This window comes from Bos indicus x Bos taurus, chromosome 7 (genome assembly GCF_003369695.1).
Source record: "Bos indicus x Bos taurus breed Angus x Brahman F1 hybrid chromosome 7, Bos_hybrid_MaternalHap_v2.0, whole genome shotgun sequence".
Classification (NCBI taxonomy): Eukaryota; Metazoa; Chordata; class Mammalia; order Artiodactyla; family Bovidae; genus Bos; species Bos indicus x Bos taurus.
The window spans coordinates 49,231,586-49,258,255 of NC_040082.1; the positions used below are offsets into that span (position 1 = coordinate 49,231,586).

The 26,670-nt window shown below is 54.0% G+C and overlaps 1 protein-coding gene and 1 non-coding gene across 3 annotated transcripts; both read right to left on the reverse strand.

Annotated features, from left to right (window-relative positions):
- Positions 1–5,622: 5,622 nt before the first annotated feature.
- SLC6A7 (solute carrier family 6 member 7) lies at positions 5,623–26,112 on the reverse strand. 2 transcript variants are annotated; one of them, XM_027545964.1, is made up of 14 exons: positions 25,687–26,112; positions 20,584–20,767; positions 18,819–18,950; positions 18,439–18,673; positions 16,644–16,782; positions 15,209–15,343; positions 14,214–14,317; positions 13,967–14,091; positions 13,150–13,262; positions 12,723–12,854; positions 12,130–12,229; positions 11,837–11,937; positions 11,095–11,262; positions 5,623–7,424 (listed from the first exon to the last, which is right to left on the reverse strand). In XM_027545964.1, exons 1-14 carry the CDS (start codon positions 25,717–25,719, stop codon positions 7,215–7,217), a joined length of 1,911 nt encoding a protein of 636 aa, XP_027401765.1. In that variant the 5' UTR covers positions 25,720–26,112; the 3' UTR covers positions 5,623–7,214. The 2 variants fall into 2 exon arrangements, with proteins under 2 accessions (XP_027401765.1, XP_027401766.1); XM_027545965.1 differs by lacking the exon at positions 20,584–20,767 and having other exon boundaries at positions 25,687–26,110.
- LOC113896755 lies at positions 9,418–9,578 on the reverse strand. The gene has a single exon (XR_003512123.1). It is a non-coding gene; the product is annotated as a U1 spliceosomal RNA (small nuclear RNA).
- Positions 26,113–26,670: the final 558 nt, after the last annotated feature.

The following is a 26,670-nucleotide window of genomic DNA, read 5'->3' on the forward strand; positions in this document are numbered from 1 at the left end:
TCCACATGTAGGCTCCACAGCCTCCTCTACCTACCTCACCAGAGCTCACTGATTTGAAGTCACCTGAGCAAGTGTCCACAAAACCGTGAGCTCCTTGAAGGCAGTCAACACCTTGTCCATGTTCTGGATGCACGCAACAGGTATCATCATCCTTGCCGAGGGTAGACCCCTGACAAATGTGTGCTGCCAAAATTGTTCACACCTGACCTCCTTTATATGTGCTCTCTCACGACCCTCGGTTCACCTCTCTGTGGGGCACTACAATTCTCTGCATTCCACAAATAAGGAAACTGTGGTGCCGAAAGTGAAGACACTGGCCCAAAATGGCCCGGGGAGAGAAGGAGGTGAGATTCAGAATCAGAACCACTCTGAACACCTGCTAGGGCATGCAGCAGCCGGACTGGGCTCCAGGAAGGAGGCAGAGATGAGCTAGCTTGTCTCCTGTCCCCATCCCAGAGAGTGAGAACCAGCACTCAGGGCAGACTAGGGTGACAGCTGGACCTGGTAGCAAGGTTTCAGGAGCCAGAATAAGAGGCAAGAGAGGGTGGTAGCACCTGGGAGTTCTGGGAGGATTTGTATGGATGCTTAGCAAGTTGAGATGTGGGGGAAGCGTGCAGGCAAGAGCTGGGCTGAGAGCTCTGACCGGTGGGTCGTTTAGGGGTTAGGGGAGAAGGGGCCCAGAAGTGTAAGAAGGCTGCGAGTGCCCCTGAATCTACCGTGCTGCTTGCGTGCTAAGTTGCTTCAGTTGTGTCCAACTCTTTTCGACCCTATTGACTATAGTCTGCCAGGCTCCTCTGTCTATGGGATTCTCCAGGCAAGAATACTGGAGCGGGTTGCCATGCCCTCCTCCAGGGGTATCTTCCCCACCCAGGGATCGAACTTGCATCTCTTATATCTCCTGCATTGGCAAATGAGTTCTTTACTACTAGCGCCACCTGGGAAGCCCCCTATCGTGCTGGGGGCATGCCTTTCCAGGGCATGGGTGGGTCTCCAGCAATGGAGAAGGCCTTCCCTAAACCAGGTCCATAGTAAATCTTTGAGGGAACATCCCCCAGCCGGTGCTGGGAGTGTTTGCAGAGGGCAAGGCGGGGCAGGTCCAGTCCTGTGGGAATGTCCCCCCACTACGTCCTTCCTCCTGGGATGAGCCCCACCCTACCTCCTCCACCTGGGCCTGCCAAGGTCTCCATGGCCACTTCCCTCTGGGCAGCCGTCCCTTCCAGGGCCCTGGGCCACAGCAGGCAGGGAATGGAGTTATCTAGGAGTGGACTATAGCTTCCCTCAGGAAAAAGGGATGGATTATCATCACTGTATGGCCTTGGGTGAGTTACTTTCCCTCTCTGGACCTCAGTTTCCTCATTATTGCAACTATGGGGGTAAACCTGTGGCCCCCAAATATGGAAACTGGGCTGGCTGCTCAGAGTCACCCAGGAAGTTTGCTAAAAATACAGATATTCTAGGCTCCACCCTCAGGGATTAGGACACATTAGGACTGGGCCGGGCTCCAGACCACTGTTGTTTTCGTAAGGATCTAGTTTGGGAATTCTGTATCGAGCACCCCCCTTCCTTGGTTCCCACAGTCATACTGGGATTCAGTTATCGGCAGGCCCCACCCAGCCTTCCTGCTTCCCCATCCTGCTCCCCTGACTCAGCTAGATCAATATTGACCATCGGCCCCTCCCCTGCCTCTGACTTCTGTCACCCCAACCCCTGAAACTCTCTGAGACCCTGACCCTGGGGCAGCAGAGTCATGGTCAAAGCAAGGCTTTTGGCCCAGAGGACCTGTCCCACTCCCTGATCCCAATCCAACATCCCCCACCTCCAACTGGTTTCGCAGGACGTACCAGCTCACTGAAGAAATCATCAGGGCTCCTACTCATGAAGTCCATCCTGCAAGTGAGGACAACCCCTGAATCTGGCTCCAAAGAGGTGGTGCTCCCCACATAGCTCTCCATAGCATGGTCACTGACAAAAGGCTGAATTGAGCAGGCAAGGGCACAGAACTCCCTTCTGCCCACGGCTCTCCCTCCAGTCACCTTTGTGGAGCACAATGAGCTTTTTGTCCAACCCATTCATCTTACTGATGGGGTCACTGGCCTACCCTCCAAGGAACTTGCCATGGAGCTGGAAGGCGCAAGCCCTGAGCCTGCATCTTGGCCCTTCTCTGGCTCCAAGCACAACACCCCAACTCTGTTTCTTTATCTGGACAGCAAGTTCCTGAGAACCATCCCACCTGGAGAATTTCTACATGCCATGTTTTATGTGAAGCACTCTAATCATTTTTTTAAGCTATGCATCAAGCAGCTATATTATCTCATTTAATTTCCTGTTATTCTCCCCATCTGAGTCTGAGGACATCTGGGTTCAGAGAGGGAAAGTTGATTCAGCTGGTCACACAGTCAGTGAGCAATGGAGTCGAGATTGGACTCTGGCCAGCAGATGTTGGGTCCTCCTGGGCTGCTACCCACTTCAATTCTCAAAGGGATACAACTCACAGATGTGGTGGACTTTAGTGGGAAAAGGCTTCCCTCACCCCCTGCCCACACCTCACAAATGAAAAGTAATCCTGGATGGGGCTGCTGGGAGGAGGTCTCCATGTGGCCAGAAGGGGTGGGCTGCTGCTGTGTCCTGGGGGAGAAGGTCAGGCAGCAGGAAGTCAGGCGGACAGGGAGCAGGGTGCTGACCGTAGCTCTGCAGGCGGGAGGCTGCTCTGGACGCCCTTCCAGGGCAAGACCAGCGTCAGCGAGGCCTCAGGCCTCAGAGGGAGCGGTCTGGAGCTCAAGGAGCCAAACTTTCCATGAGCCATTAGCAAAAAATGAGCCTGGAGAACAGTGTCCACCGCAGACCCAGAGACTCAGCAACCCTGGGTCACGTGGAATTCAGAGGGGCTGGGACTGTCTTAACTCTTCCCTGGCTGTCCCCAGAGCCACCAAGAAACTGCTTTCAGATTGATGCTACACCCATCGTGGAAAGCTGTGAAGTGGCAGTGTGGGTCCCCCAGGCCACACAGCCAAGACAGGCAAAGCTGGAAATGACCCCACGCCTACATGGCTGAGCAGTGCACCCATTCCTCCCATAGTGCCCTGCTGCTGCCCCAAGCACTCGGCTCCAAGGAGTGTGAAAAACAAAAAAAGAGTCTTCATAATTCCATGAAATGATTTGTCCCAAAAGACCATGAGTTGCCCTGTGCAGGCTGGCCTGGGCTGTCAGAGCTCGTTGGAAATAGGGCTGAGTCAGCCCCCATGAAGACTCCAGGAGTCCATACCTGGGTGCTGAAAAGTGTATAGAGGTGGGCCCTAAAAGGATGGGCAGGATTCCAATGGGTAGATGGAGGAGGCACTAGGTCAGGGAGCCTGGACCTACAGAGGGAACCATGCAGAGATGAACTTGGCTGGGGTGGTGAAGGGGAATGCACGGGGAAGGCCTACTGAGGATCAAACACCAAGATAACCAGTGTGAGCCCCAGTGTTACCTGTTGACCCTCACTTGACCTTGGGAATATGGCTGCTCTAATGTGTGGCCAGAAGCCTCTCTCTCCTCTGCCCCACCCCCACCCCCATTTGCTCTCACAGATGATAGGCTGGAAGTCACTGCATTTGGTCCAGGGCCCCATCTCAGTGCCTCCTGGCATTGCTCAAGGAAACACCTTTTCTGAGGAGTCCCAGAATAGGAATGGAGGGCCCCAGGCCACCTTCCACCACATCCCAGCCGGGCATATTCATTGCCTCCCAGAACCCTCCACCAGCCTCCCAAGGTCAGGGGTCCATATAGACACAAAGATCAACTAAGACAGGAAGCAGAGCGCTGAGTAGGTGTGGGGTGCCCTGGGTGGGGCTGCACTCTAGGTCATTCTCACTGGGGATTCTCAGGCAAGCCCTGCCTCTCTGACTGCTCAGCCCCTAAGTCTGCCAAGCTGTTGGCCTGCATTGAAGGCCAACAGAAGGCCTTAATTGAGCCTTGCTGCTTTATACCTTCTGAATCATTTTTAGAAATGGGACATACTTTGTAAAACTCCAGATTTCCTTCTTCTCTTAAAAATCCAGAATATCTGGCAACCCAGGCCCACACTTCTGAGGGGTACCTGCTCCTTTAGAGAAACAGACCTTCTTTCCCAGCTCACCACAATCTGCACCAGTCCCTCTTGTCTCTCTAATACTCACTAAGGGTCAGCTGCCACTTACTCTCCCACTCACACCTACAGCTTTGCTCGCCCAGGTTCCCTGCCCAAGTCCCTGTAGGCACTTGGGTTTGGCACCTGCTGGGACACTCTAGAATTCCAGGCTAGGGTTCTACTCCAGACAGGGCTGATGTCTCCTCTCAAGTGAGCACTGTGCTGTCAAGGTTTCCTCCAGCTGTGGGTCCCTGATCCCTAATCAACTCCCACTGCAATCAGGGCCTAACTGGCATCTGGTATAAGGCAGGGAGATATGAAGTCAATATGGGGACCAGGATGGGAGTACTGGGGACATGGTGTGGGCAGCAGAGGGAGCAGAAGTGTGGCACGGCAGGGAAGGCTATGGGAGCAATGGAAATGGGAAAAGCAGGAAAGATTGGAAGACTGGGCCAGGGAGGACAGTCCAGGAACTGCAGAGGCAAGGCAGTGAGCAGGGGAAGCAGAGGCAGGAGGAAGCCGGGCAGGTGAGTGAGGCTGCAGAGGCTGAAACTGGTGGAGGTCTGTAGAAACCTAGAATCCTCCAAATGCAGACTTGGAATCTAGGAAAAGAAAAGCCTAAACTCTTAGGATCCTCCATTCCTGACTCCTAGGACCCAGGCCTACAGCTCAGTCCTACAGCCCAGGCTCAGTCCGAGATCAAGTCCAGAGGGTGCTTCCTCCAGGGCCAGGGCAGCTCTGAGCAGGCTAGGCACCAGGGGCTCTGTGAGCAAGGCTTGAGCCCACCCCCACCCCCAGGGTGTGGGAAGAAGCCTTCTGAATTGTGATGGCCATTCCTGCATCCTTTGCAAATTAGCAAACCCATCTCATCCCCCACCTAGAGCCCCAAAGGGGGGTGGGGTGGAGGGGGCTCTGACCCTTTGTTAGGGGAAATTTATTAATATCCGAAATATGCAGCAGCCCCTCCTCTCCACCCCAATCAAAGCCTTTGCAGACACCTGGGCCTCGCATTTGAAAGGCCCAGGGCCCTTTTATATTGGCAAGGTCCTGACAGATGGGGGTGGGTAGAACCAGGAAATTCTTCCAGCCTGGGAAACTCTTGGCTCTTCCCAGTCCCTCTCTTGGAGCTCTAGCTGCTACTGCAGGTAAGGCTGAGGAAGACCTGGGGAGGAAAGGAGGACAGCCAGCCAGGGAAAAGAAGAGGACTGGTGGGCCCTGGTTTGTCCCCGGCTCTGCCTGTCTCCACTGGGTAGCCTTGAGCAAGTCTCCACCCCTTGGTGGGCCTTGGTTTGTCCATATGTATAATGGGAGACTAAGTGGTCATTAAGGACCTTCCTTATCAACCTTCCTAAGACCTACCCACCTACCACTGCCTTGAACAAATCGCAAAGCTAGTGTCAGGCCAGGAGGGCCAGGAAAGGAGGCAGCTGAGCTTCAGTTTCCTTATGTGCTCACTGAGAACCAGAAAGTTCTGTGTTGCCCACTTTGGGGCTCTCACTGGCAAGGAGACAAGGTAAGGAAGATGACTTCATTGGTCTTTATTAACAATAAGCCAACAGAACACAGATGAGTTGGGGAGACCCTGGGAGAGAGAGAGAGCACAGAGGCTGGACAGCTGCTCCAGGCCGTACTGCCCCACAGAGGATGCCCTGTGTAGAGAAGCTGCTCAGGCATTTTCCCACCCCACCCTCATCCTTCAGGGAAGGAGGGACCCTAGGGCAGCCCCTCCCATGCTTGGGGATTGAAGACACCAGAGTCTCTGGGTAACCTGTCACAGGTCACAGGCCTGGGGTATTGGTTGCTCTCTGCCTCTACCTTCATATCCATGCCCAGGGACCCGCGTGCTGAAGCAGAGTGGGCAGCATTGGGACCAGACAGTCATGCCTGTGAACCATCTCTAAGTCTCTTAGTTGCCTGGTGGTCCATAGCCAAGGTCAATTCCCCAGCAATGCCTGGAGCTGGTGGAGACAGTGAGGGCTGCCAGGACAAGGAAGAGGGGAGGAGAGGGGCCCTAGGTCCTGACTGTGACCCCTTGTCTCCACCTCTACAGGGCAGGTCAGGTGCCCCCTCCCCCAGTCCTAAGGGTGTCCATGGCTCCCCGCACAGGAGGAAATGGGGTCCAGTGAGGGAAGTTGTGGGGTCCTCCTCCTTCCCCTTCCGTCCACCTGCTTAACACCCTAGCTTAGGCATTGGCCCCTATGCTCTGTCCTCAGCAGGCTTCCCACCTCCACCCTGTGCACTGAGCCAGAAGTATATTCTATCTAAAGCACAGGATCATGCAAACGCCCTGCCTGCCCACGTCTCTGACTCCCCCACTCCCTCAGTCTTCATTCGCACCTGAATCCTGTTGTAACCTGAAAATACTTGCTTCTCCCACCATTCTCCCTGCTCACGTGCCCTTGGTCACTCCCTGGACTGCCTCCTGGCCCCAGGGGAGGAAAAGGGGGCCATAATCTAACCTCATACCTTGGCTGGGTGAGCGCCTTGGCCAGAGGCCCTCCCCACCCTGCCCTCTTCTTTTTCTCTCTCTCTCTAAATCTGCCCATCCTCCTGTGCCTCAGGCCCTACCTCCTTTAGGAAACTTGGCCTGCACCCGTGACCCCATGGGGATCTTTCTCCCACTTGACTTGCTAACCCTTGATGGGGCCTCACGAACCTTGGGACACCCGAGTGTCCCTGCCAGCTGAAGATTCCAGCTGCATTGAAGTGTATGGAGCAGGCTCCCTTAGGGAAAGAGAGGGGACTGAGTCCTGAACAGAGATGAGAGGGTGGTGCCAGCTGCCACGTGAGAAAGGGAGCTCACTGGTTAGGAGGCCTGGGGTCCAGTCCCCTCTGCCATGTGACCTTGGGTAAGTCCCTCCTCCTTGGCCTCAGTCTGTCTGTCTGTGAAAGAAGGGCTGAGCTGGCTCATCTCAGCTTTGAATGTCTGTGTGTCTGTAGGGAGCAGACAGAGGTTTTGGGAGAGGCAGAGGTTACAAAGAAGGGCTTGCTTTGGGGACCAGCATCACCATGGCAACCTCCAACAGCCTCAGGCCTCTCAGAACCCCAGAGGGTGTGCAGCTTCCCTTGGGGGCCAGCAGGGCCTGATGTCTGCCTTCTTTCCGTCTCACATCATGGATTCCTCCTCCTCTGCAATCTCACGGTCTACTTCGATAGCCGTGTTCTCGAAGCTGGTGATGCCCCCGTACTTGCGCATGTGCACCATCAATGGCTTGGGTGACTGGCTCCCAGCCAGCGTAGCCACGTACATGCCTGTCCGGTTCTCCTCCAGTGATGGGCCCCAATCCATGGCTGGCCGGCTCGCCTGCTGAAGCCGCTGCAGCAAAGCAACCACAGGGGTGAGAACCAGGGCTGGTGGAGTGCTTCTTGCGGCTGAGCACTGGCAAAACCCTCACCAAGTCACCTGGATTAGTCTTTACAAACACCTGGGGAAAGGGAGGGGGTGCTGTCACTTCCCCAGAGGAGTGTCACATGAGTGGAGATAATCCTGCCCTGCAGCTCACAAGTTGGGTGGGTGGTCTCTGGGCATGAAATTTAAGCTCTGCTTCCAACATCTGTACCTTGGAAACAGGATGCCTTCAAAGGATGGTTAGCAAGGCACTGAGATAAAGCTCTCAGCAGGGTGCTGGCAACAGAGTAAGGCCCAATAAATGGTGGCTGTTGTTGTGGTTACGTGGTGGGCAGTCTGGGAGTCCACTCTGGGTCCCTTTCCCTAAATGCTGAGCCTTGAAGAGCTGGGAGCTTTGGTGGGACACCTATGCCCTAGTAGGATGGAGACCGAATGACCATGTCTCTCTCTCTCTTTTTAATTTTTCAGTCACAGTGGGTGGCATGTGGGATCTTAGTTCCTTGATCAGGGATTGAACCCACATCCCCTGCATTGGAACCGTGGAGTCTTAACTGCTGAACCACCAGGGAAATCCCAGAGTGGCCATCTCTGACATTCTGCCTCTGTTTCACTCTGATATCTGACCTTTCCCTCTCCCAGCCCAGTTTCCATGGAAGGAGGGAGTTGACTAAGATGATGACTAAGCCTGGACATTCTAGGGTTCCATCTTCCTCAAACCACATTCCCAAGCTCTCTGCCTGCCCTGCCAGGGAGAAGAGCCCCAGACTCTTCAGTGAAGAAAGACACCAACAGTAAGTGGAGCCACAGGGTGTAGGTCCCAAGGGAGATAATGCATGTGAGCCCTGGGCTAAGGGCCTCGCACAGCCCCATACCCACAGCATAGTGATGTCCATTAAAATGTGTTTATTGGAAGCATGTTACCCCACTGATCAGAAACCTGCCAAAAACTTGTCATCTCACTTGGAATGAAATCCAAAGTGCTCCCCTGGCCTCCGTGTCTTGGCCCCTGTCTATCTTTGTGACGTTGGCTCCTGCCACACTCTCTCTACCAGCTCTGATCCAGTCTCACTGACCTCTTGCAGGCCTCAAACATGCTAGCTCCTTCTGCCTCAGGGCCTTTGCACTGACTGTCCTTCTGCCTAGGATGCTCTCCCCTTAGCCATCTAGACATCAAAACCAATCACCTTGGTGATTTAGTCAGGTCTCTATCACCTCCTAAAAGAGGTCTCCCGTGGTCACCCTGGCCTGAACTTCCTTCACTCTCTATTCCTGTATTCTGGCTTGGTTTTGTTTTTAAGTATTACACTTACCACTGCCTTCATATGTTTGTTTATTGTCTGTCTCCTGCATTAAAATACAAGCTCCCTGAGTTTAAGGACTGAAATCTGTTTCCAGCTGCACTCTAGTGTCTAGACCAGGTTTCTCAACCCGAGAGCCCTGCTGATGCTGTGGTTAGAGAGGAGTTCTGCACACTGAACAGTGTGTGGCAGGATCCCTGACTTCTAGATGCCAGTAGCATTCTTCCTCTAACCCTACCCTCTCAGGACAATCAAAAAGTCTCTAGACATTACCCAGTGTTCCCTAAGGGCAAAATCACCCCTGATCTTGAGGCGATTTTGAACTGGCTTAAAACTGAGCCTTGTGCGTCGCAGCTCTGTGCTGAGGATGGGCTTATGTAATCCTTAGAGTATTCCTGTGAGAGGGTAGTAGTATTACCTCCAGCCCTACAGATACTAGCTGAAAGAATGGTTCTGAGACATTAGTTAAATTGGCCAAGGTCGCACAGGGGGGAAGTGGTGGTGCTAGTGTTCAAACCCAGGCAGTTTGGACGGCATCCTGAACTTGAAAATACTCTGCTTTTGTGTGTCTCACAGTACTGACCATGTTGATGACCTTTTTTTCTTCTCACAGCAACCCTCTGGGCAGGTATCACTATACTTAATTTCCCCCTTTTTTTTCCTAGGAGAGCGTGAACTCAGTCCCCCACTACCACAGATCATGCAGTCGAGTTTCCTACATTTGGGGAAATCACAGGAGTTAGCACATCTGGAGTGCAATAGATGAACCACACCCTGGAAAACCAGCTTCGTGATCATGGCAAGTCCCCTGACAGGTAAGGACACCTGCCCTCATTTTAAAGACAGAGAAAGCAAGCTTCAGAGAGGTGCACTCACTTGCTTAGGATCCCAAAGCTGGCAAGGGGCAGCCCCAGGACTCCTATCCCAGTGTGTCAGTGCTGGGAGCCCCGGTCTCTGAAGGTGGCACTCCTGAGCTGGACAGTGACTCCTCTGTGGGGCTCACAGAGCCCCCAGTGCCATGGCCCCTCTGCCTGACTGTGGGTGGCGGTGGCAGCGGGACAGGAAGGAGACAAAGCCAGGCTTGGGTACTATAAACTTCCTCCTTCCCTTCGCAGACACCCTGGCTCTCAACATGGAGACAAGTTTCCTTTAGTAGCACAGGTGGGGCTCCTGCAGTTCAGAGAGGGAAGGGGTTTGCCTCAAGTCACACAGCAGTTGGAGACAGAGCAGTGGCTGGACTCCAGGACTCCCCTGTGGCCTATGTCCACTTCTGCCAGAGAAGGGCTCTGAGCTTCTCTTCGGAAACTGGAAGGTGGGATGAGGGACAGCCAAGGAACAGCGAAGGTGAATGAGCAGGGGGGCAGCAGTGTGCTGGTTAGCAGGCTGGGGAGGACTGGAGGAGCATAGGAGTCCTGATTCCTAGCCAATTTCACCGTTATAATTATTCCCGCCCTTGTCAATTTCAAGTTATCAATGATTTAACAATGGCTCACAGTTCTCCTGAGTATTTACCAGTTAGCTCTCATGAAGCAGTGCTGGTGGCTCCAGCACACTTCTGATGGTGGGCGTGAATGTGTGTGTGTCCCAAGGCCGTCTCGGCCCTAGCATGCTCACTCAGCCCTGCTCACTCTAACACCCTCTTGCCACCAGAGGACTCCCCGCCCACTGCCTCAGAAGTGGAGGACCCAGCGTGCTGAGGCACTTGAGGTTCAGAGGGGTGGGTCTCCAGCAGCCATACAGCATCCCGGCATGTCCACTGACCCACAGAGGGCCCCTCCTCCCATCTTCCGGGCCTACAGAATCCCATGCCACACGGCCTGCACTCTGTATGCTCCCTGGGTCTCCCCACCAAGCCCTGGCCATGGGCAGGGCTCCTGGTCACAGAGGAGGGTGACGGCTCATCCCTGGGGTCCCTCCATGTTGCTTCAGACCCAGAGTTCCATAGGAAAGCTAGCAACCCAAGTTCAAGTTCTGACCCGTGCACAACTCTCCATGGGACAGTGGGTAAACCCCTTGTCCTTTCAGGTTTCCCCAGGACAGGGGGGCATTGGCCAACATTAGTGGTCTCTGGATTGCGCCCCTCCCCTGCCAGAGGCCCCGCATGGTATGAGGGGCCACAGAACAGGACTCTGGCCCTCAGAGCCTGCCACAGCCCAAGCCGATCTGAGCTGATTCACAACTCAGGCTACTGGTTAGGAAAAAAATGCTCTTCCCAGTTAAAAGCACCCTGCAGGTCCTGAAAAAGGTGTTGGAGCAGAGATTGTCTGCTCTAGAGGTTGGGTGCAGAGCAGGGCCATGGGGTTGGGGGCTGGGGGCAAGCAGGGGTGGGGCAGACTCACCTCCCAGAGCGAGCCCTCCTCTCGAAGCACGGCTACCAGCATGCCGGCTGGGATCATGAGGCAGGACAGCAGGCCCATCAGGATGCCCAGCAGCTCTGCCCAGGCTGGGAAGCGGTAGCTGCCATACTCTGAGGGCTGGTACTTGACGATGCTATACACCAGCAGGGCCTGCAGGTGGGGGCTCCAGCGTCACAGAGGGCCTCGGGCAGGCCCCAGGGCTTGGGATAGCCCAGGTCTGAGCTACTGTAAAGCCTGAGATAGCTCAGCCCAGGGCCATCCCAAGGCCTGATAGAGCCCAGCCCAGAGCCACCCAGTCTCTGAGAAAGCCCAGTCCGAAGCTATACCAGAACTTGAGCTGGCCCATCTTTGGAGCCTTTGCAAGTCCTGAGACAGCCCTGTCCAAAGCTGACCCAATGCCAAAGCCTGAGATGGCCTATCCCTGAGCTGCTCCAAATCCAAGGCTAAGAAGCACAGCCTCACCACCCCAGCCCTAAAGCTCTGAAGCCTAAGAAAGCCCCACTCATTCTGCCAATCAAACACAGGGCCAGGCCCAGCACAGCTACAAAAGCTGGGGACACCACGGGAGAGGGGAGTAGACCGGGATCCTGGTACTCATTCTATCCCCCAGCCCTGACAGAGGTCCACTGAGGGCTAGGGCAGTCCCCCTAGACTGAATGCCCAGAAGGGCCCTGCTCTCACCCCTGAGCCCCCAGCCAGCAGCCCTCCCTTCCACCCTGGTTACCAGGAGCGTGGCTGGGGACAGGAACAGCCAGCAGGCCCTGAAGTAGAAGCCCGGCTTGAAGCCCAGCATCATGTGGATGTCCCGGCAGAACCTCTGGATGCCTGCACGGGGAAAGGAGGGGGAATGGCCCCACCCGCAGCCCCACAAGCACCGTCAGCCCCTCCTCCACCCCAGTTGCCCCCACTGGAAACCCTGGCCCTTGGGACCAGGGACCCAGTGCAGGGGGGCTCCAGGGTAGACTCCCATTCTCCCACAGCTGGGAGCCTGACTCCACCTCCCACAGCCCCTCTCACCATACACCCGGGTGACGGCGAGGCACGTGGTGATCACCACCACCATCAGCCCGAAGCTGGCGCTGTAGTCGTCCAGAAGGACCAGCCAGTACATGCCCCCCTGGAACACAAGTCACAGGTCTGGAGTGCCCTCATCCCAGCCCCGATCCCCAGTGCTGCCCCTTCTCCAGGCAGGAAGAAGGGAGCTGGGAGCAGGCAGGCCAGTAGGGAGAGCAAGATGATAGAGTGCGACTGCTGTCTGCCTGCCAAGCCCTCTATACACACCATCCGATTTGAGTCTCACAAGCCTATAGCCTATATGTAGACCCCACTTTATCAGTGGGAAAACAGGCTCAGGGAGGTGAAGCCACTTGTCCTGAGGTCATTCATCAAGTGCAAGAATAAGCCTGGAAGACTTTTCAGACTCCAAAATCAGAACTCTGGGTCATAGGCCAAGCTGCTTCTTGAGAAAGAGGGTCTGGGGTGGACTAGCTTCCTCCCACAGAGGAAGAAGCAGGTAGCTTGGGGCGTGTTGGCCTGGCCACAGACAGCGCTGCAGGTGTCTGCCCCAGCCTTGCCCACCAGCTGTCCGCCCACCCCACAGCACCACTCACATCCGTGGTGAGGACCAGCCCCATCAGGTACATGGCCACGCAGATGAGCCCCGAGAACACAGCCTTCTTGGGCCGAAGGTAGTACGGGAACTCGTCCGTAACAGCTGTCACGATGGTCTCCAAGAAGGCAAACTGGGGGGAGAAGGGGGCTCAGAGTTCTGCCCCCACCACACACATACAAACACACACAGAGAGGTACATCCCACAGATGCAGATACACGCACAACACACACATATCAGACATACAGAAACATCATGTGAAGACATACACAGACATACAGGCATACATTTCACACTGGACAGATACACACATAGATACACATACAGACAGAGACACCCACATCACACACGGATAACTCATGCAGCGAGGCGCACACACATCGCAGACGTGTACCACGAGGCACACCCACTGGCATGGGCAGCTCACCTGGCTGTCCAAGCCGAGAGTCAGCAGCATGAAGAAGAACAGGAAGGACCAGAAGGGTGACAGAGGCAGCATGGTCATGGCCTGTGGGTAGACGACAAAGGCCAGGCCAGGGCCTGGGCCAAGGGCACACGGGGTCAGCAGCCTGGGGAACGTGGGGGCCCCGCATATGTACTTAAACACACATGATTACTACTTACACCCACTTGGGCCAAACCCAGAGATGTACACTCACTGCACACTTCCAACACTTTCTTAACTCCTAAGACACAGGCCAGCACACTGTCCGTGCTCCATAAACACAGGTGGATAAAAAAATGAATTAATAATGAGTACATGAGTAAACACAAGACCAAATATAAACCCTCATTTGAATATGCTTAAGTGCACAATCATTTGCATGAACAGTTCCACATACACACACACTCAGATACTCCCATTGGTGCAAGATACTGATTCACAACATCATCCAAACCCTCAATTCACTCACACAGGCATCTCCATACAGGATGTGACTCATCTAGACAAGTAAGGCAAGTTCCTGAGATGTGACAAAACACCACAATCTCCTCCAGAAAGTCACTTCTCTCCAGACACAGGTTGATACATACTCATTTGCACACCCATCCTTTTGCACTTGAACACTCAGAAAACAGCTCAGACACATTCATTTGCATGCATGCTATGCGTGCACACACACACACACACACACACACACCATACCCATCCACAACCTTGCTGGTCCACGTATATGCTCACTTGCCCAGTCCAGCTGTGCCCGATGCACCCTCCACCCACCAGGGCCAGGCAGCCTGCCCACCTGCTTTGGCTACTTGGTCCACAGGTACACCCAGCTCCTGAGACATGTAGCCCAGCACGGAGAAGATGGCAAAGCCAGCCAAGATGCTGGTGATGGCGTTGCCCAGGGTGACAATGAAGGTGTCTCTGCCAGGAGAAGTCCAGGCACAGGCCAGGGTGAGTGGCCCCCGTCCTCACCCACGAGGCCCTCCCTGGCGAGCCACTCTCCTACCCACTCCAGCCGCCAGGGTCCGGGAGGCAGCACTGACCTATAGATGTTCTGGTGAAATGTGTTGTAGGAGGCAAAGGTGAGGAGCCCCCCGAAGCCCACACCCAAGGAGTAGAAGATCTGAAGAGCAGCTTCAATCCACACCTGTGACAGGGAAGGATGCAGAGGGAGGGCAGAGAGGAGAGGTTGGCACACCGTGGTGCCCAGAAAGGGAAGGAGGTAGGGCGAGAGCCAGTTGACAGGCCCAGGCATGCTGTGATGAAGGACCTGGCTAGTGAGTGACAGCACCTGGGAGCAAGGCCTGCTCTAACACTGCAGGACTTGGTCAAGTTCCTTCCTCTCTCTGGGCCTCAGTTTCCCATCTAGGATCTAGAATATACTCTCTAAGCTTGGTCCAGTTCTGAAGAAAGTAGTGCCTTGTATAAATTTTCAGTAGATGTGTACTGACAATCAGCCCCTGTAACCCTTTTATTGCCTCTCGGAGTTGGAGGAACCTGGATTTGAATCCCAGTTCCCCCACTTTCAAGCTGTGTAGACTCTTCAGGCCAGTTACCTCTCCAGCCCTCATGTCCCCTGTCTGTACTGAGGGGATAGGAATGGTACCTGCCTCATAGGCTGGTGGTAAGGATCACATGACTACATTATGCACAATGCTAGAGCAGGGGCAGGCGTAGTCATCCACCAACAAATAAGAATGCTACCTGTCAGGACCATTTTTCTATTATTATTACTAATACCGTCCTTGGGTTTTACAGTCAGGTCTGGGAGGAAATCCCAACTCTGCTGCTCCCTAGCTGTGTGATCTGCTAATTCTTTTGGGCCTCAGTTTCTTCATCTGTAAAATGGGAGAATAATGTCTACTGCATAGGATTGTATATAGTAATAAAGGAAAAAGATACACAGTGCCAAGCACAGTGTCCGGTACAGGGGATTCACCATGAGGAAGATCCTCCCCCCACTCCCTTTCCCTAGGGAGTCTTCTTTCCACTCCCTAGCCTGACCTCTCCCTTTACATGCTGGCCTTGAGGGTCTCACCTTGGAAGACAACAGGTGGTGGAACTGAGGGGTGAGATAGAACTGGATGCCCTTCCAGGCCCCAGGGAGGGTGACTCCACGGACCAGCAGCATGAGCAGGATGAGGTAGGGGAACGTGGCCGTGAAATACACCACCTGAGAGACAGTAAATGGGGACAGAAGGGGGTGACCTTCTCTCTTCTCTCCTCCTCTCAGAAACCCCCATCTTACTGACTCACCTCCCCAACCTTCAGGTAGCCCAAGTTAGAAACAGCCACCATCTGTGATGCTCTCTTTCCTTCCCTCACTCCCACCACACATCGCTGCTTCCCAGGGCTGTTCCCACCCATCCACTCTCTCTCCCTCCCCCCACACAAACCCAGCCTGCATGGTCATCAGACATTGGACATGTCCAAATTCTCCTCTGTCCTGTCTCCACCTGTTCCCAAACCTCCAGCTTCATCCTCAGCAAACACCGTCAAGTCCCAAGCCTCTCACTGCCTTGGCTTGCACCACGATGACCTCTCCTGGCTTTCTAATGGTCTCCATGCTTTCTTCTAATGGTTCTTTTCCTCATGGACAACATCTCAGCACTTTGCAGAGAGATAAGTTCTAATTTATAAATGATTGAGTAAACCACTCAGAAGGTTTCCAACTCCTGAAACAGCTCTATGGCCCTTCCTACCCTCCATAAGCTACAGTGGGCTTTGTCTTCCCAGCTTCTAGCTGGTCTTTTTCGCATAACTTTTTCGCCTGACTTTTCCACCTGGGGCTGTTTCAATTTCCAGCTCCAGGCCCAGCCAAGTAGAGCACTCCACCCTTCTGCCCAGGGTGACTGGTCCAGAGATGAGTCTAAGACCCATCTGTCCAGTGGGACTCAATTCTAGGATTTTTGAAACCTAGGGCAAGGGAGAACACTAAGTAGGAAAGATGTATGCCTGGAGTTGCTAGGGGCAAGCTCATGAAGAATGAAGCCTAAGAAGTCAACCTGGAGGAAAGCATTGCTGAGAGACCAAGAGAACAACATTCCTCATCTGAACCGCTAGATCCAGCTGTGCCTGAAGCAGGCCCTCTGGACTTTCCAGCTGAGTGTGATAACTGGGTTCTAGTCCTTGCATTTCAAAGAGTTGTGAATCTTGCGCACCCTCCAGGCATTCAACAAACACTTGCTGAGCTTCTCCAAAGTGCCAAGCACTAGATTAGGATACAAGCTTGAATAACAGGTCCTGCCCTTGGCATGTTTCTAGTCTAGTGAACCAGCTTGGCCACCATCCGGCCCCATCTCCACGTCTTTCTTCAGGCAGCGCCTCCCCCTTCCCCAGTCTCAATGTCCTCTCCCTTCCCCTCTTCCCAGCTGAAGTCCATTCATCCTCTCAGGCTCAGCCCACACCCTGCCTCCTCCAGGAAGCCCTCGCCGTTCCCAGCCTCTCAGGCCTCCAGGGCCTCCCAGCTTCACCTTGCCCGAGGACTTCACACCCTTGAGGATACAGAGGAACACGATGACCCAGGCGAGCAGCAGGCAAAGGCAGAGGTTCCAGCGGATGTGCCCGGGACTTCCGATGCCCTGGCTTCCTTGGATGTGGAGGACGTAGCGGCTGTGGGAGACAAGGCCTGAATGTTCTGTGGTCACCTTGCCATGCTCCACAGACATGGAGTGAAGTTGTGGCCAACCCACAAGCCTATCTGGCTATTCTCTGTTTGATTCCTCTCCGTCCTTCTCTGATCAGCTCTGCACCCAGGAGCTGGGCCTCTAGAGACACTATCACCCAGGCTCCTTCCTCTTCAGTTTCCACAGGGGTCTGGCTAATGGGAGGCAACAGCAGGAGACTGGATGATGCGTTCGGGTATTTGCGCACATGTGTGAATACATGTGTAAGCATGCACGCCACACACCATCAGAGGGTGTGGCTGTGACTCCCGTTTCTACAGCACAGCTCTGGCTAGGGGGCCCTTCCTCTGAGGCTTTCAGTCTCCCCTGATTCTGATAGCACTTGCCTCCTTGCCTCGGGGTGCTATGGCTGTCCCTCTTGCTAGTCCCTGGTGCCTCACATTTCCATGTGGATCCCCTCACCCCTGTGAAGTCCCTCCACTCACTCAACTCCTTCAGTGAAGCCCTGTGACAGTGCCATCTACTTCCTGCCTGCTCCCCAAGTGATGCAGCAGGCCACGGTGTTGCCATGGAGACCCTAGGCTGCTGCCAGTGACCATGTCATGTTCTTTGGCTTTTAGTTGCAGACCCAAGCCTGTCCTTCCCCACTGGTCAGACATATTCCTCAGCAGGTGCAGACACTTTAGATTCATTTCAAATGGACAAATGAATGAACTATGTAATAAATGCAGGTTGGAGGCTAAAACATTTAAAAACATGGGGCTCATTTGGGAGAAAACCCCTATGAGTAGCCTTTTGCAAGCAAAGGGTTATGGTTATCTGGTCTGTGTCATCTGGTCAGCCAATGGTCCCTACCTAGGAACAAGGCAACTCTGGAATGTTCCAGAACAGGATCAAGCATCAGGAGGCCTTGATTCTAGTACTGCCTCTGCCAGTAAGTACTGAGCAAGCCTCCGGGCCTTGTTTTCTCAGCTATAAAGTGGGACTTAGGGACAGGCCAATGGGCAGTGATGCCCTTCTGACCCCCACCACTCACAGGGGCTTGTGATGTGGCTGGTTCTGAGTTAACTGTGTCCTTCTCAAGCAACCCTTTACTCTCCTAGAGTTTCCTCTCTCCTTTTAGACTAACCCGAGCTGGTCCTGTTGACCCTGGTCTCTGCTAAGTGTTTTGCCTACTAATATATCCGGCGCTCAATAATCACAGATTGAATAAATAAACGAGTAACTGACTGATTCCATCCTATGAAGCAGGGACTCTTACTACCCCTTGTACAGAGGAGGAAACTGAGGCTCCAGATGTTGACAATGACTTATCATCAGCATCATTACTATCAGCTAGCATTTACTGAGCACTCACTATCCACCAGGCTGAGCGGCACAATTTATATGCCTTCTTTCCTTTAACCCTCACAGTAGCCTTCAGATACTATCACACCTGATTCAAAGATAAAGCATCACAAACCAAATAAATTGTTCAAGGCCACACAGCTGGTCAGGTGAAGAACTGGGGTTAGAACTCAGAGTCCATCCAACACAGCACCTGAACTCAACCTTTGAGGTGCATGTAGAGCCCCATAGGAGCACGGGCACAATCCTGCCCCCTGCCCCTCCCCGACTGCTGCTGGGCCAGCAGGGGCCTGACCTCCAGTACTCCTCGCTGGGGCTGACAGTGCTGGTGAGGTTGAGGGGCAGGGCCCCGTTGCCGTCCTTGGAGCCTCTGTGCTCGAGGCAGAGGTCCGTGTTCCACCAGTTGCCACAGTGTTCCCAGGGCAGGTTGCTGGTGAGGGAGGCGAAGAGGTAGAAGAGGACGTAGGCGATAATCATGTTGTAGTAGATGGCCACTAGGCCCACGATGAGCAGCATGGCCGCGCCGGCACCTGGATGCGGGAGGGGCGGCCTTCAGGCCAAGGAAGCCGTCCCCTTTCTAGATTTCACCTCCCTCTCTGCCTAGAGGGCAGAGAGTAGGGGGCAACCTCCCTGCCTCCCTCAGGCTTTCAACACCGCCCCCCGCCAAGGCCTCACCTTTGAAGAGCGGGCTGATTTTCCAGACGGCCAGGGGTCCCAGACTGGAGAACTGGCCCAGAGAGAGCTCGAGGAAGAAGAGGGGGATGCCGCAGATGGCCAGCATGAGGAAGTAGGGCACGAGGAAGGCGCCTGCAAGGAGGAGGAAGGGTAGGGAAGGTCTAGGGATGGGCGGTCAGCTCCCCTGAAAGCCTAGCTCTAGCCCCACCCCCTCCCATGACTGGCAGGCACCTTCACTTCTCATGTGGGGCTGGGCACTGCGGGACTGTCTTCTTTTCTGCCAGGAGATCACTGAGGGCCAAGTGGACATATGGGGATTTACTTACTTCTGTAGCCCTAGTGCCCAGGCCAGGACTAGGCTCAGATCAGACACGTAGTGAATGAGTGCATTCCCTGCCAGATAAAGTACAAACTCCTCAGTACAGAAATCGATGACCTTTAGAATCTGGCTCCTGTCTACCTGCTCCTCCCCTCCTCCCAATGCCACCTCAGATGCTTGTGGCTGCCACCTGTGGTCGCCTGTGCCCAGCATCCCTCTTCCTTTTCTTCTCATACTGGCAGCTAGCTCCTTTACAGGACTGCCCACCACCATATGGCTCTGGAAGGGCTGCCAGTCACACCAGCCAACCCCTGCCCACCCTTTCTGGGCACATATCCCAAGGCAGGCCAATTAGAGACCTTCCCTGCAATTCAACATAGATTCATTCAGAGGGAACAGTTCTGAGGAGGAAGTCATTCCATAATTGTCTTTGGCCACCCCCGGCACACCTGTAGGGAGGAAGTCTGATCCAGGGAAAAATGAGGTCAGCCCACAGAGAGAAAAAGCCTCGGGAACCAGGGAGAGGGAGGACAGACCACTGTGGCCATCCCTGAGTTCTCAGAGCTTCAGAGGCTAGCACTCATCCCATACTTCCCTGTCGTCCCAGTTCATCTTGTCCTCGCTTCATCTAGTTTTCCTTGCATTTCTGTTGCTCTGCCAATATGTGCTTCTTTAAGGAGTTTGGTAGAGATGGGAGGAGACACGCAGTGCTGGCAGGGACAGATTGCTCCGGAGATGATAACCCTGGGGTGGAACGTTGGGTCGCCAGCGTGTGACCTTGGGCAAGGAACCTGGCCTCTCCAAGCACAGTTGCCTCATCAAGACAACAGTGCCCATCCAGGTGGTTGTCATCAGGGTTAAGTGAGGCAGGCCTGGGGCCTGGCAGATGGTGAGTGCTCAACCCCAGCTATTGGTGGTGAGACTTAGAATAGCCACTTGATGAAGAAGCAGGGACAGAGAATTTAAGATGGAAAAGATGTTGTGTTTGCAGCTTGAAAGGAAGGAACCAAGAGGCAAAGCTAGATTGAAGATTTAAGAACCCAGGAGTAACTGATTGATGGAGTGAGGTTCCAAGGGAGGTGAGGTGGGAGAGGAAGGAATGTGGAGAATACTGAGAGCGCAGTAACAACTGACAGGCAGATACAGACCTTTATCACAAAGTGGAGGCAGCCCCCTCTGCCCATCACTCAGGGCCCAGGGAGTGCCAAGGCTTAGGGAGAGAATTGAGTGAGTATCCACCCTGGGGATGAGAGAGGAAGGAAGGGACTGGGAGAGGAAAAGGGATGAGGCAGGGTGAGCTCCTACTTCCAGCCCAGGTCACCACTTTCAACTAATTCAGCCCAGGGTCACATAGGAGACCGTGGCCAAGGTCACTTAAAACCTCACTCCACCCTGAGCCTTGGTCCTCTGGCCTCGACACCCCTCATGCAGGCATCGGGCTCATACCTCCTCCATTGGTATAGGCTCGATAGGGAAAACGCCAGACGTTCCCCAGGCCGACACAGTAGCCAATGCAGGACAGCAGGAAGTCCAGCTTGCCTGTCCAGTTCCCCCGGTCTGCGGCAAAGTCCACGTCCAGGTCTACATCGCCCTGGTCGCTTGGGGTCATTAGCAGGTCTGGGGTGACAGGCTGCCAGTAAGAGACACCAAAGAGGTGAGACAGAAAGGTGAGGCCAGGTTGAACTGGGACCCCCACCCCCCACCTCCATCTCGAATAAGAATATGAACTCAAACAGGGCTAATTGCAAAGAACTCTATTGGTTCAGATAATCAACTGCTTTCACTGTTAACCTGGGCTGACACGCTAGCAGGCAGGAGCTCCTCAAGATTTCAGGTGACTACAAACTTTTGAGAGTAGTAGGGTGGCTCTGGCACTAAGAAAGCTACCTTAATCTTAGTTTGGCTAACACAGAGGTCAAATCCAGTGATGGTCCTATTTTGATGATGATCTTAATGACAGTTACCATGCGTGAGCACTTATCATGCACTCACTGTGCGAAACGTTTTGCTCACATTACCTGGTTTCATTCCCAAAACAATTCTGAGAGCTAGGTACAAACAGAGGTACGTGCATACTCAATTGTGTCCAACTCTTTGCGACACCATGGACTGTAGCCTTCCAGGCTCCTCTGTCTATGGAGATTCTCCAGGCAATAATACTGGAATGGGTTGCCATTTCTTCCTCCAGGGGATCTTCCCCACACAGGGATTGAACCTGTGTCTCCTGCATTGGCAAGCTGATTCTTTACCACTGAGCCACCTGGGAATCTCTGAGAGCTAAGTATTCATCAAAGGGAAACTGAGGCTCAAAGAGGTATCAATGACACATCCAGAGTTTTTACAAGGCTGACTAGTGGGAGAACTAGGTCTCCAGTCCAGACTTCCTAATGCTGAAGCCCAGATCGTCAATCACCCAATGCTGGAGTTCTGCTACTCCATTCTGAGTGCCATATTTTAAGAACAATACCAGCAGTTTGGAGCATGTGCACAAAGCAGGTGGCTGGACTGGAGCATGTTCAGGAAAAGCAGTTACAGGAGGACAAGAGGAAGAAGTGGGCCCTTAACATAGAAAGGATGGGGCGTGGAGGGAATGTGGGCTCCCTTGGGTTTAGATGTATGCTGTGTGGCTCAAAGAGGCCTGCTGAGGACTATGAATTTTAGTTCCGAAGCAGGAAGAAGCTACTGAAGCCCCAGTCTATCTAAGGAAGTTGTGACCTTCCTGTCTCTGGAGGAGAGTTGCTTGCACAGAGGGGAATGGGAACCAACTGTCCCTAAGATCCCCTCCCATAATTTGAGGAGGGTGGAGAAGTTCACTGGGCATCCTCCCTTTAGGCTGGGGCTGGGAGATGGAGGCCTTCCTCAGGGTTCTTGGAATCCTGGCCCAAGCGATGTGAGGTAGTGTGTCCGTGAGTTGCCTGGGCTTTGGACCCGGAAGGAAGCCCAAAGTCCCCAGCATCTAAAATTCACACAGCAGCTCCCAGAAGTGCCTCTGGGAATGGGGCAGGAGAAAAGGGGCAGTTAGATCTTTTCTGCTTGACTCGGAAAGCCATGTCCCATGTAGAGGAGAACAGAGCTGCAAAGAAGGCAGGTTATCAAATAGCGTCATGGTTTTCAGAGAGGAAAAAGGACCTCCTGCTTCCTGCCGAGGAACGACCACGGGAAGCAGTGAGTCCACTAGACTGGACGTCAGGAGATGATGGTTCTCACCCCAGGTCTGTGCCAGTTCACTGTTCAACCTTAGGAAAGACTCTTCTGAGCCTTAATTTCCCCATATGGACGCTGAGGAGATTTCCAAAAACAAATCACTTGAAATGTTTGTAGATGTTTGAGGGAACAAGGGATTTTTTATTCAAAAAAGTTTGGGGAAAGCTGGGTTATCACAAGGTAAAACAGGTTTCTTTGTTGAAGGACTTGTCATATCCTTTAATGGGCCACCATGCATTGTGACTCTCCAAGTAGGGACTACAACAGACAAGTATCCTCCAATTCTACTTAAGAAAAGGGTTTCAAGGAGCTAGCATGCTGGGATATACTTGGCAGAAATGCAGGTTTAGATAATCTTTAGTTAGTAGTCTTCTGGCTCTGATGATCTGTGAGGCAGGATTCACCAAGGAGACTTCACTGCAGTGGTCACGAATCAGATCAGGTCCAAGCACAGGGATTCAGCAAACAGCTACTACCCGATTTGTTTTATCTCCTAAAATTGCCCTTCCTGGCACCAGCCCAAGGAGGTGTCTACATAAACATCAGGTGACAGAGGAAACTTTGCTGGTGACTTGTCATCTGAGCAGTGCTAGGATGAAGATGGTGAAAGGAGGGTCCAGGTGTCACAGGACTGGAGGTTTCTGGCTGCTGTGGCAGAATGGCAGAAACGTGGTAACAGCATTGGGCCCTCGGTGATAATGACAGCCGTGGTGGTGGTCCTGCCTGAGGCTGGCTATCGGCCAGAGGGGCAGTGGTGATGGGGGCAGCCTAGCATGATTATGGGTGACGGTGACAATGAGGAAGAGCATGAAAAGCTGCTTTTCAAGTAACGGGGCTCTAAGGGTTGAAACCAGTATGTTGCTGGTAATTTCTTAGCTGTGATCTCAAACATGCTGGGGTGAGGGTAGCAGCAGTTCCCAGACCTGTATGAAATCCACCTCTTCCCTCTGATTCCCCTTTCTCTCTCCAGCTGAATGGGTTTCAGCCGTCTGGAGCCACTCCCTCCCAAGTGAGCTCTAAGAGGGGTAGGGTAGCAGCCATTGACACTGGCCCCTGGTATTGGATGGGGAGGAAGGCCTGACACCCTGTGAATCCCCAGTCCCATTCAGGCCAGCTGGCAGGAGGGCCCGATAATGAGGTTCCTCTGATCCCTCCTGAGAAGCTGCTGCCCTTTCTGTGTTCACAGAGCGGTCCTGGCTCTCTGTTTCCATGGTGACAAGAGTTTCAAGAGCAGGATGCTGTCAGCTCCTCCCCCAATCAGAGGGAAACCTGCTTCTGCTCCAGGGACAGAGGATGGGGTCCTCCAAAGCTAAGCCAATCCAAAACCCATGTGGTACCTCCATCTCAACCACGGGGTAGATCCCAGGGGGCTGGCACAGCAAGGATGGAACTAATTGAAAGACAGGAAAGCAACCAAATCAATGGGGCAGGCTGGAAGCTTAATGAGTAGCTTCACACTTCTGCCTGAATGTGAGGCTCCCACCCCTGATCTCCCCGCTCCCCACCCAGAGTCACGGAGGAACACAAATCTGAGCTTGCCAGATCCACACCCCACTTTTAGGGACCAGCAAATGTAGTGACCAGCAGCAGCAGGTCTGGGAGAGGTAGGATTTCCCAAGCCAAGGCTCTCATACGTTCTTCAGGATGAGAGAAACAATAGGAATCTGGAGTCTGACTTCATCATTGTGCAGATGAGGAAATAAGTTTCAGAGGAGAAGGGGTGAGCTCAAGGTCAAATGGTAAGTTAAGGGCAGAGCAAAGCCAGGACCCAGACCCCCGACTCTCAGTAGTATGCTCCTCTCTGAACAACACCATTCCTTTGCCACACTTGGTACTTCCTCACTCCCTGCCCACTTCCCTTAAAGACCAAGAGAAGGGACCCTGAGGCCAAGGGCCCCACCCCTGCCCTGTTGGTTTTAGGTTGCTCAGTTTAACCTTTAGGAAAGCAGTAAGTTGCACCCCTCTGTGCCTCAGTTTCCTTGTCTATAAATGGGGGATAATAAGACCCATCTCCCAGAATTGTTGGAGAATTACTTGAGATAAGGTTTCATACAACATGGGTATTTACATAATGAGTGGCCTTGTGCCAGTGAGGGGCGGGGGCTCTTGTGAGGAGGGAGAGGAAGGAGGAGAGAGTAAGATGGAAAAGAACAGCGGCTGGACTTAAGACCCAAAAGACCCACAAATGACCCTAAGAAGTCACTCATGTCAGTAAATGAACCCATTTATCACAGTAGTTCCACACTCAGCTGTCCAAGGGCAGAGAGCTTGAATGAGTGCATGTTGGGGGTGAGGGTGTGGCTTGTGGGAGAGGGGACAGTCAACAACACCAGCTGCTGTGAGTTCATGGTATCCCCCCACCCCAGGACTGCCGGGGGGGGGGTGCTGCTTTGGTGCCCCTCACCTGGGACAGAGCAGCAATGGTCCAGGTTAGAGAACATACTTCCCCAAAGTCACGGGGTAAGTGGCATTTGCAGAAACACTATCCAGGAGTTTGGACTCCTTGGTTAATACTGGTACTTTTAAGCCCAAAGCCAGAAACTTCCCCCAAGACTCTCCCTTCTCATGCACTTGCAACTTGGCCGGGAGGTCCAACCCCAAGGACAAGGTGGGGAGAGGCTAAGGTCTGGGCCCAGGAATGGAGACTGGGCCTCCTCTCTCGTGCCAGCTTCCACCCCACCTCCCGAGCTGTGGGGTCTTGCATTTCTTCCCCCCTTGCCTTTGCCTCCCTTGTGTCCTGCTGAGGGGCAGCCTGGGGTCTTAGCAGGGAAGCTAAAGCTGCCAGGAGAACGAAGCCGACGGGGAGGAGGAGGTGGTGGGTGCTGCAGGGCAGGAGCACCTGCAGGAAACCAGAGTGCCCCTGCTGGCTCCCTGAGGCTGCTTCAGAGTGCACAGATAAGGACCAGGTCCAAGCCCCCACCCCCATTAACCCAGCTCAAGGCTGTCTCAGCTATTCCAGCATCCCCCACTCCCCTAATTAGCTCCTGGGGGAAAGGGATGCAGGTACTGGGGAGGGGCGAGTGCCTAGCCCCGGCACCCCTACCTCCCGCCTCCTGTGGCTGCAGACACCTGTTCGCAGAACTTAGCCCAATGAACCCTAGCCTCTCTCCCCCTCCCCTTCCCCTCTTCCGCCGTCACACTGCATCCGGACCCCCAGATGGGGAAGGCCACCCCTCCCCACCCCGCGCAGATCGTGACCCCGCCCCTCCCTGCAATCCAGCTCAGCCGGCCTCCCCCAGAGCCCTGAGCCGAGTGTAGGTGTCCTCGCCAACCCTCCCAGGGGGCTCGAGAGGGGGCGGGCTTCTGCATCCCTCCCTCAGGTGCGTCCCTGACCTCGTGCCCTACCTTGCGAAGGTGAGCTCCCTGGAGCTTCTTCATCTTGGAAGGCAGGTCGCTAGGGCTTCCCAGCTTGGCTTTTCCTGAGCGCAGAGAGCGGGCGAGGGAGCAAGAGATCGTGCCGCTGGCCGGCTGCCGCGCCTTGGCCTCCGCGACTCCCGCACACCGGCTGGGGGGCCGCGGGCGCAGGCGCTGCCGTCTGCTGCCGGCGTGGGGCGCGGGCTGGGCGCTGCAAACGCCCTGCCTCTCCCTGCGCAGCGCCCGAGGCTGGGGAGGGGTGCACCGCTGAGCCAGTGTAGACTCCCAGACTGATGGGCTGACTGATGGACCGAGGAGGAGGGAGGCGGGGGGGAGGGATGCGCACCCCCGCAAGCAGAGCTGCGGATTGGAGGGGCGCGAGCGCGTGAGGAGGGGAGTCTAGGAAGGAAGCCCTCGGTGTTAAGGCCTCAGCTGTCGCCCCCTGCGTGACCTTGGGCAAGTACCCTGCCCTCTCTGGGCCTCCCTCTCCCTAGCTGGGCAATGAGGGAGACAGGCCACACACGTGAACGCTAACAGCCCGGTCTTAGGTTCCAGCATCCCTGTGCCTCCTCTTTTCTTTGTGACCCTGTCCACGTTACTTAAACTCTGTGCTGTCGCTTCTTTACCTGGAAAGTGGTAACAACAAACTTACCTTCCTGACAAGAATGTGAGGACTCCAAGCAGTTTGTGCATAGAAAACATTCAGCATAGGGCCTGGCACATTGTAGGGGCTCAGTAAACATTTATGGATTTGTCCATATGGGTTGTCCACTCTTGCCAACAAATGAACAGCCAATAGTCAGGTATTTATTCAGTCACCTAATCAACCAATATTTATTGAGCACCTGAAGTGTGCCAGATCCTGGGTTAGGTGCTAATATTTTCTCAACACAGTGACCTGGAGAAGAGGTTATTATCCTTATTTAACAGAAAGGGAAACTACAGCACAGAGAGTTTGAGTTACTCAAGTTCACA

Excerpts from the sequence above, each read along its gene's own strand:
- SLC6A7 (XM_027545964.1), bottom strand. The coding sequence starts at position 25,719 with ATGAAGAAGCTCCAGGGAGCTCACCTTCGCAAG. Across the intron at positions 12,855-13,149 it reads CTCTCGGCTTGGACAGCCAG|TTTGCCTTCTTGGAGACCAT; the intron begins GTGAGCTGCCCA and ends TTCTCCCCCCAG. Across the intron at positions 11,938-12,129 it reads CGCCGTCACCCGGGTGTATG|GCATCCAGAGGTTCTGCCGG; the intron begins GTGAGAGGGGCT and ends TTCCCCGTGCAG.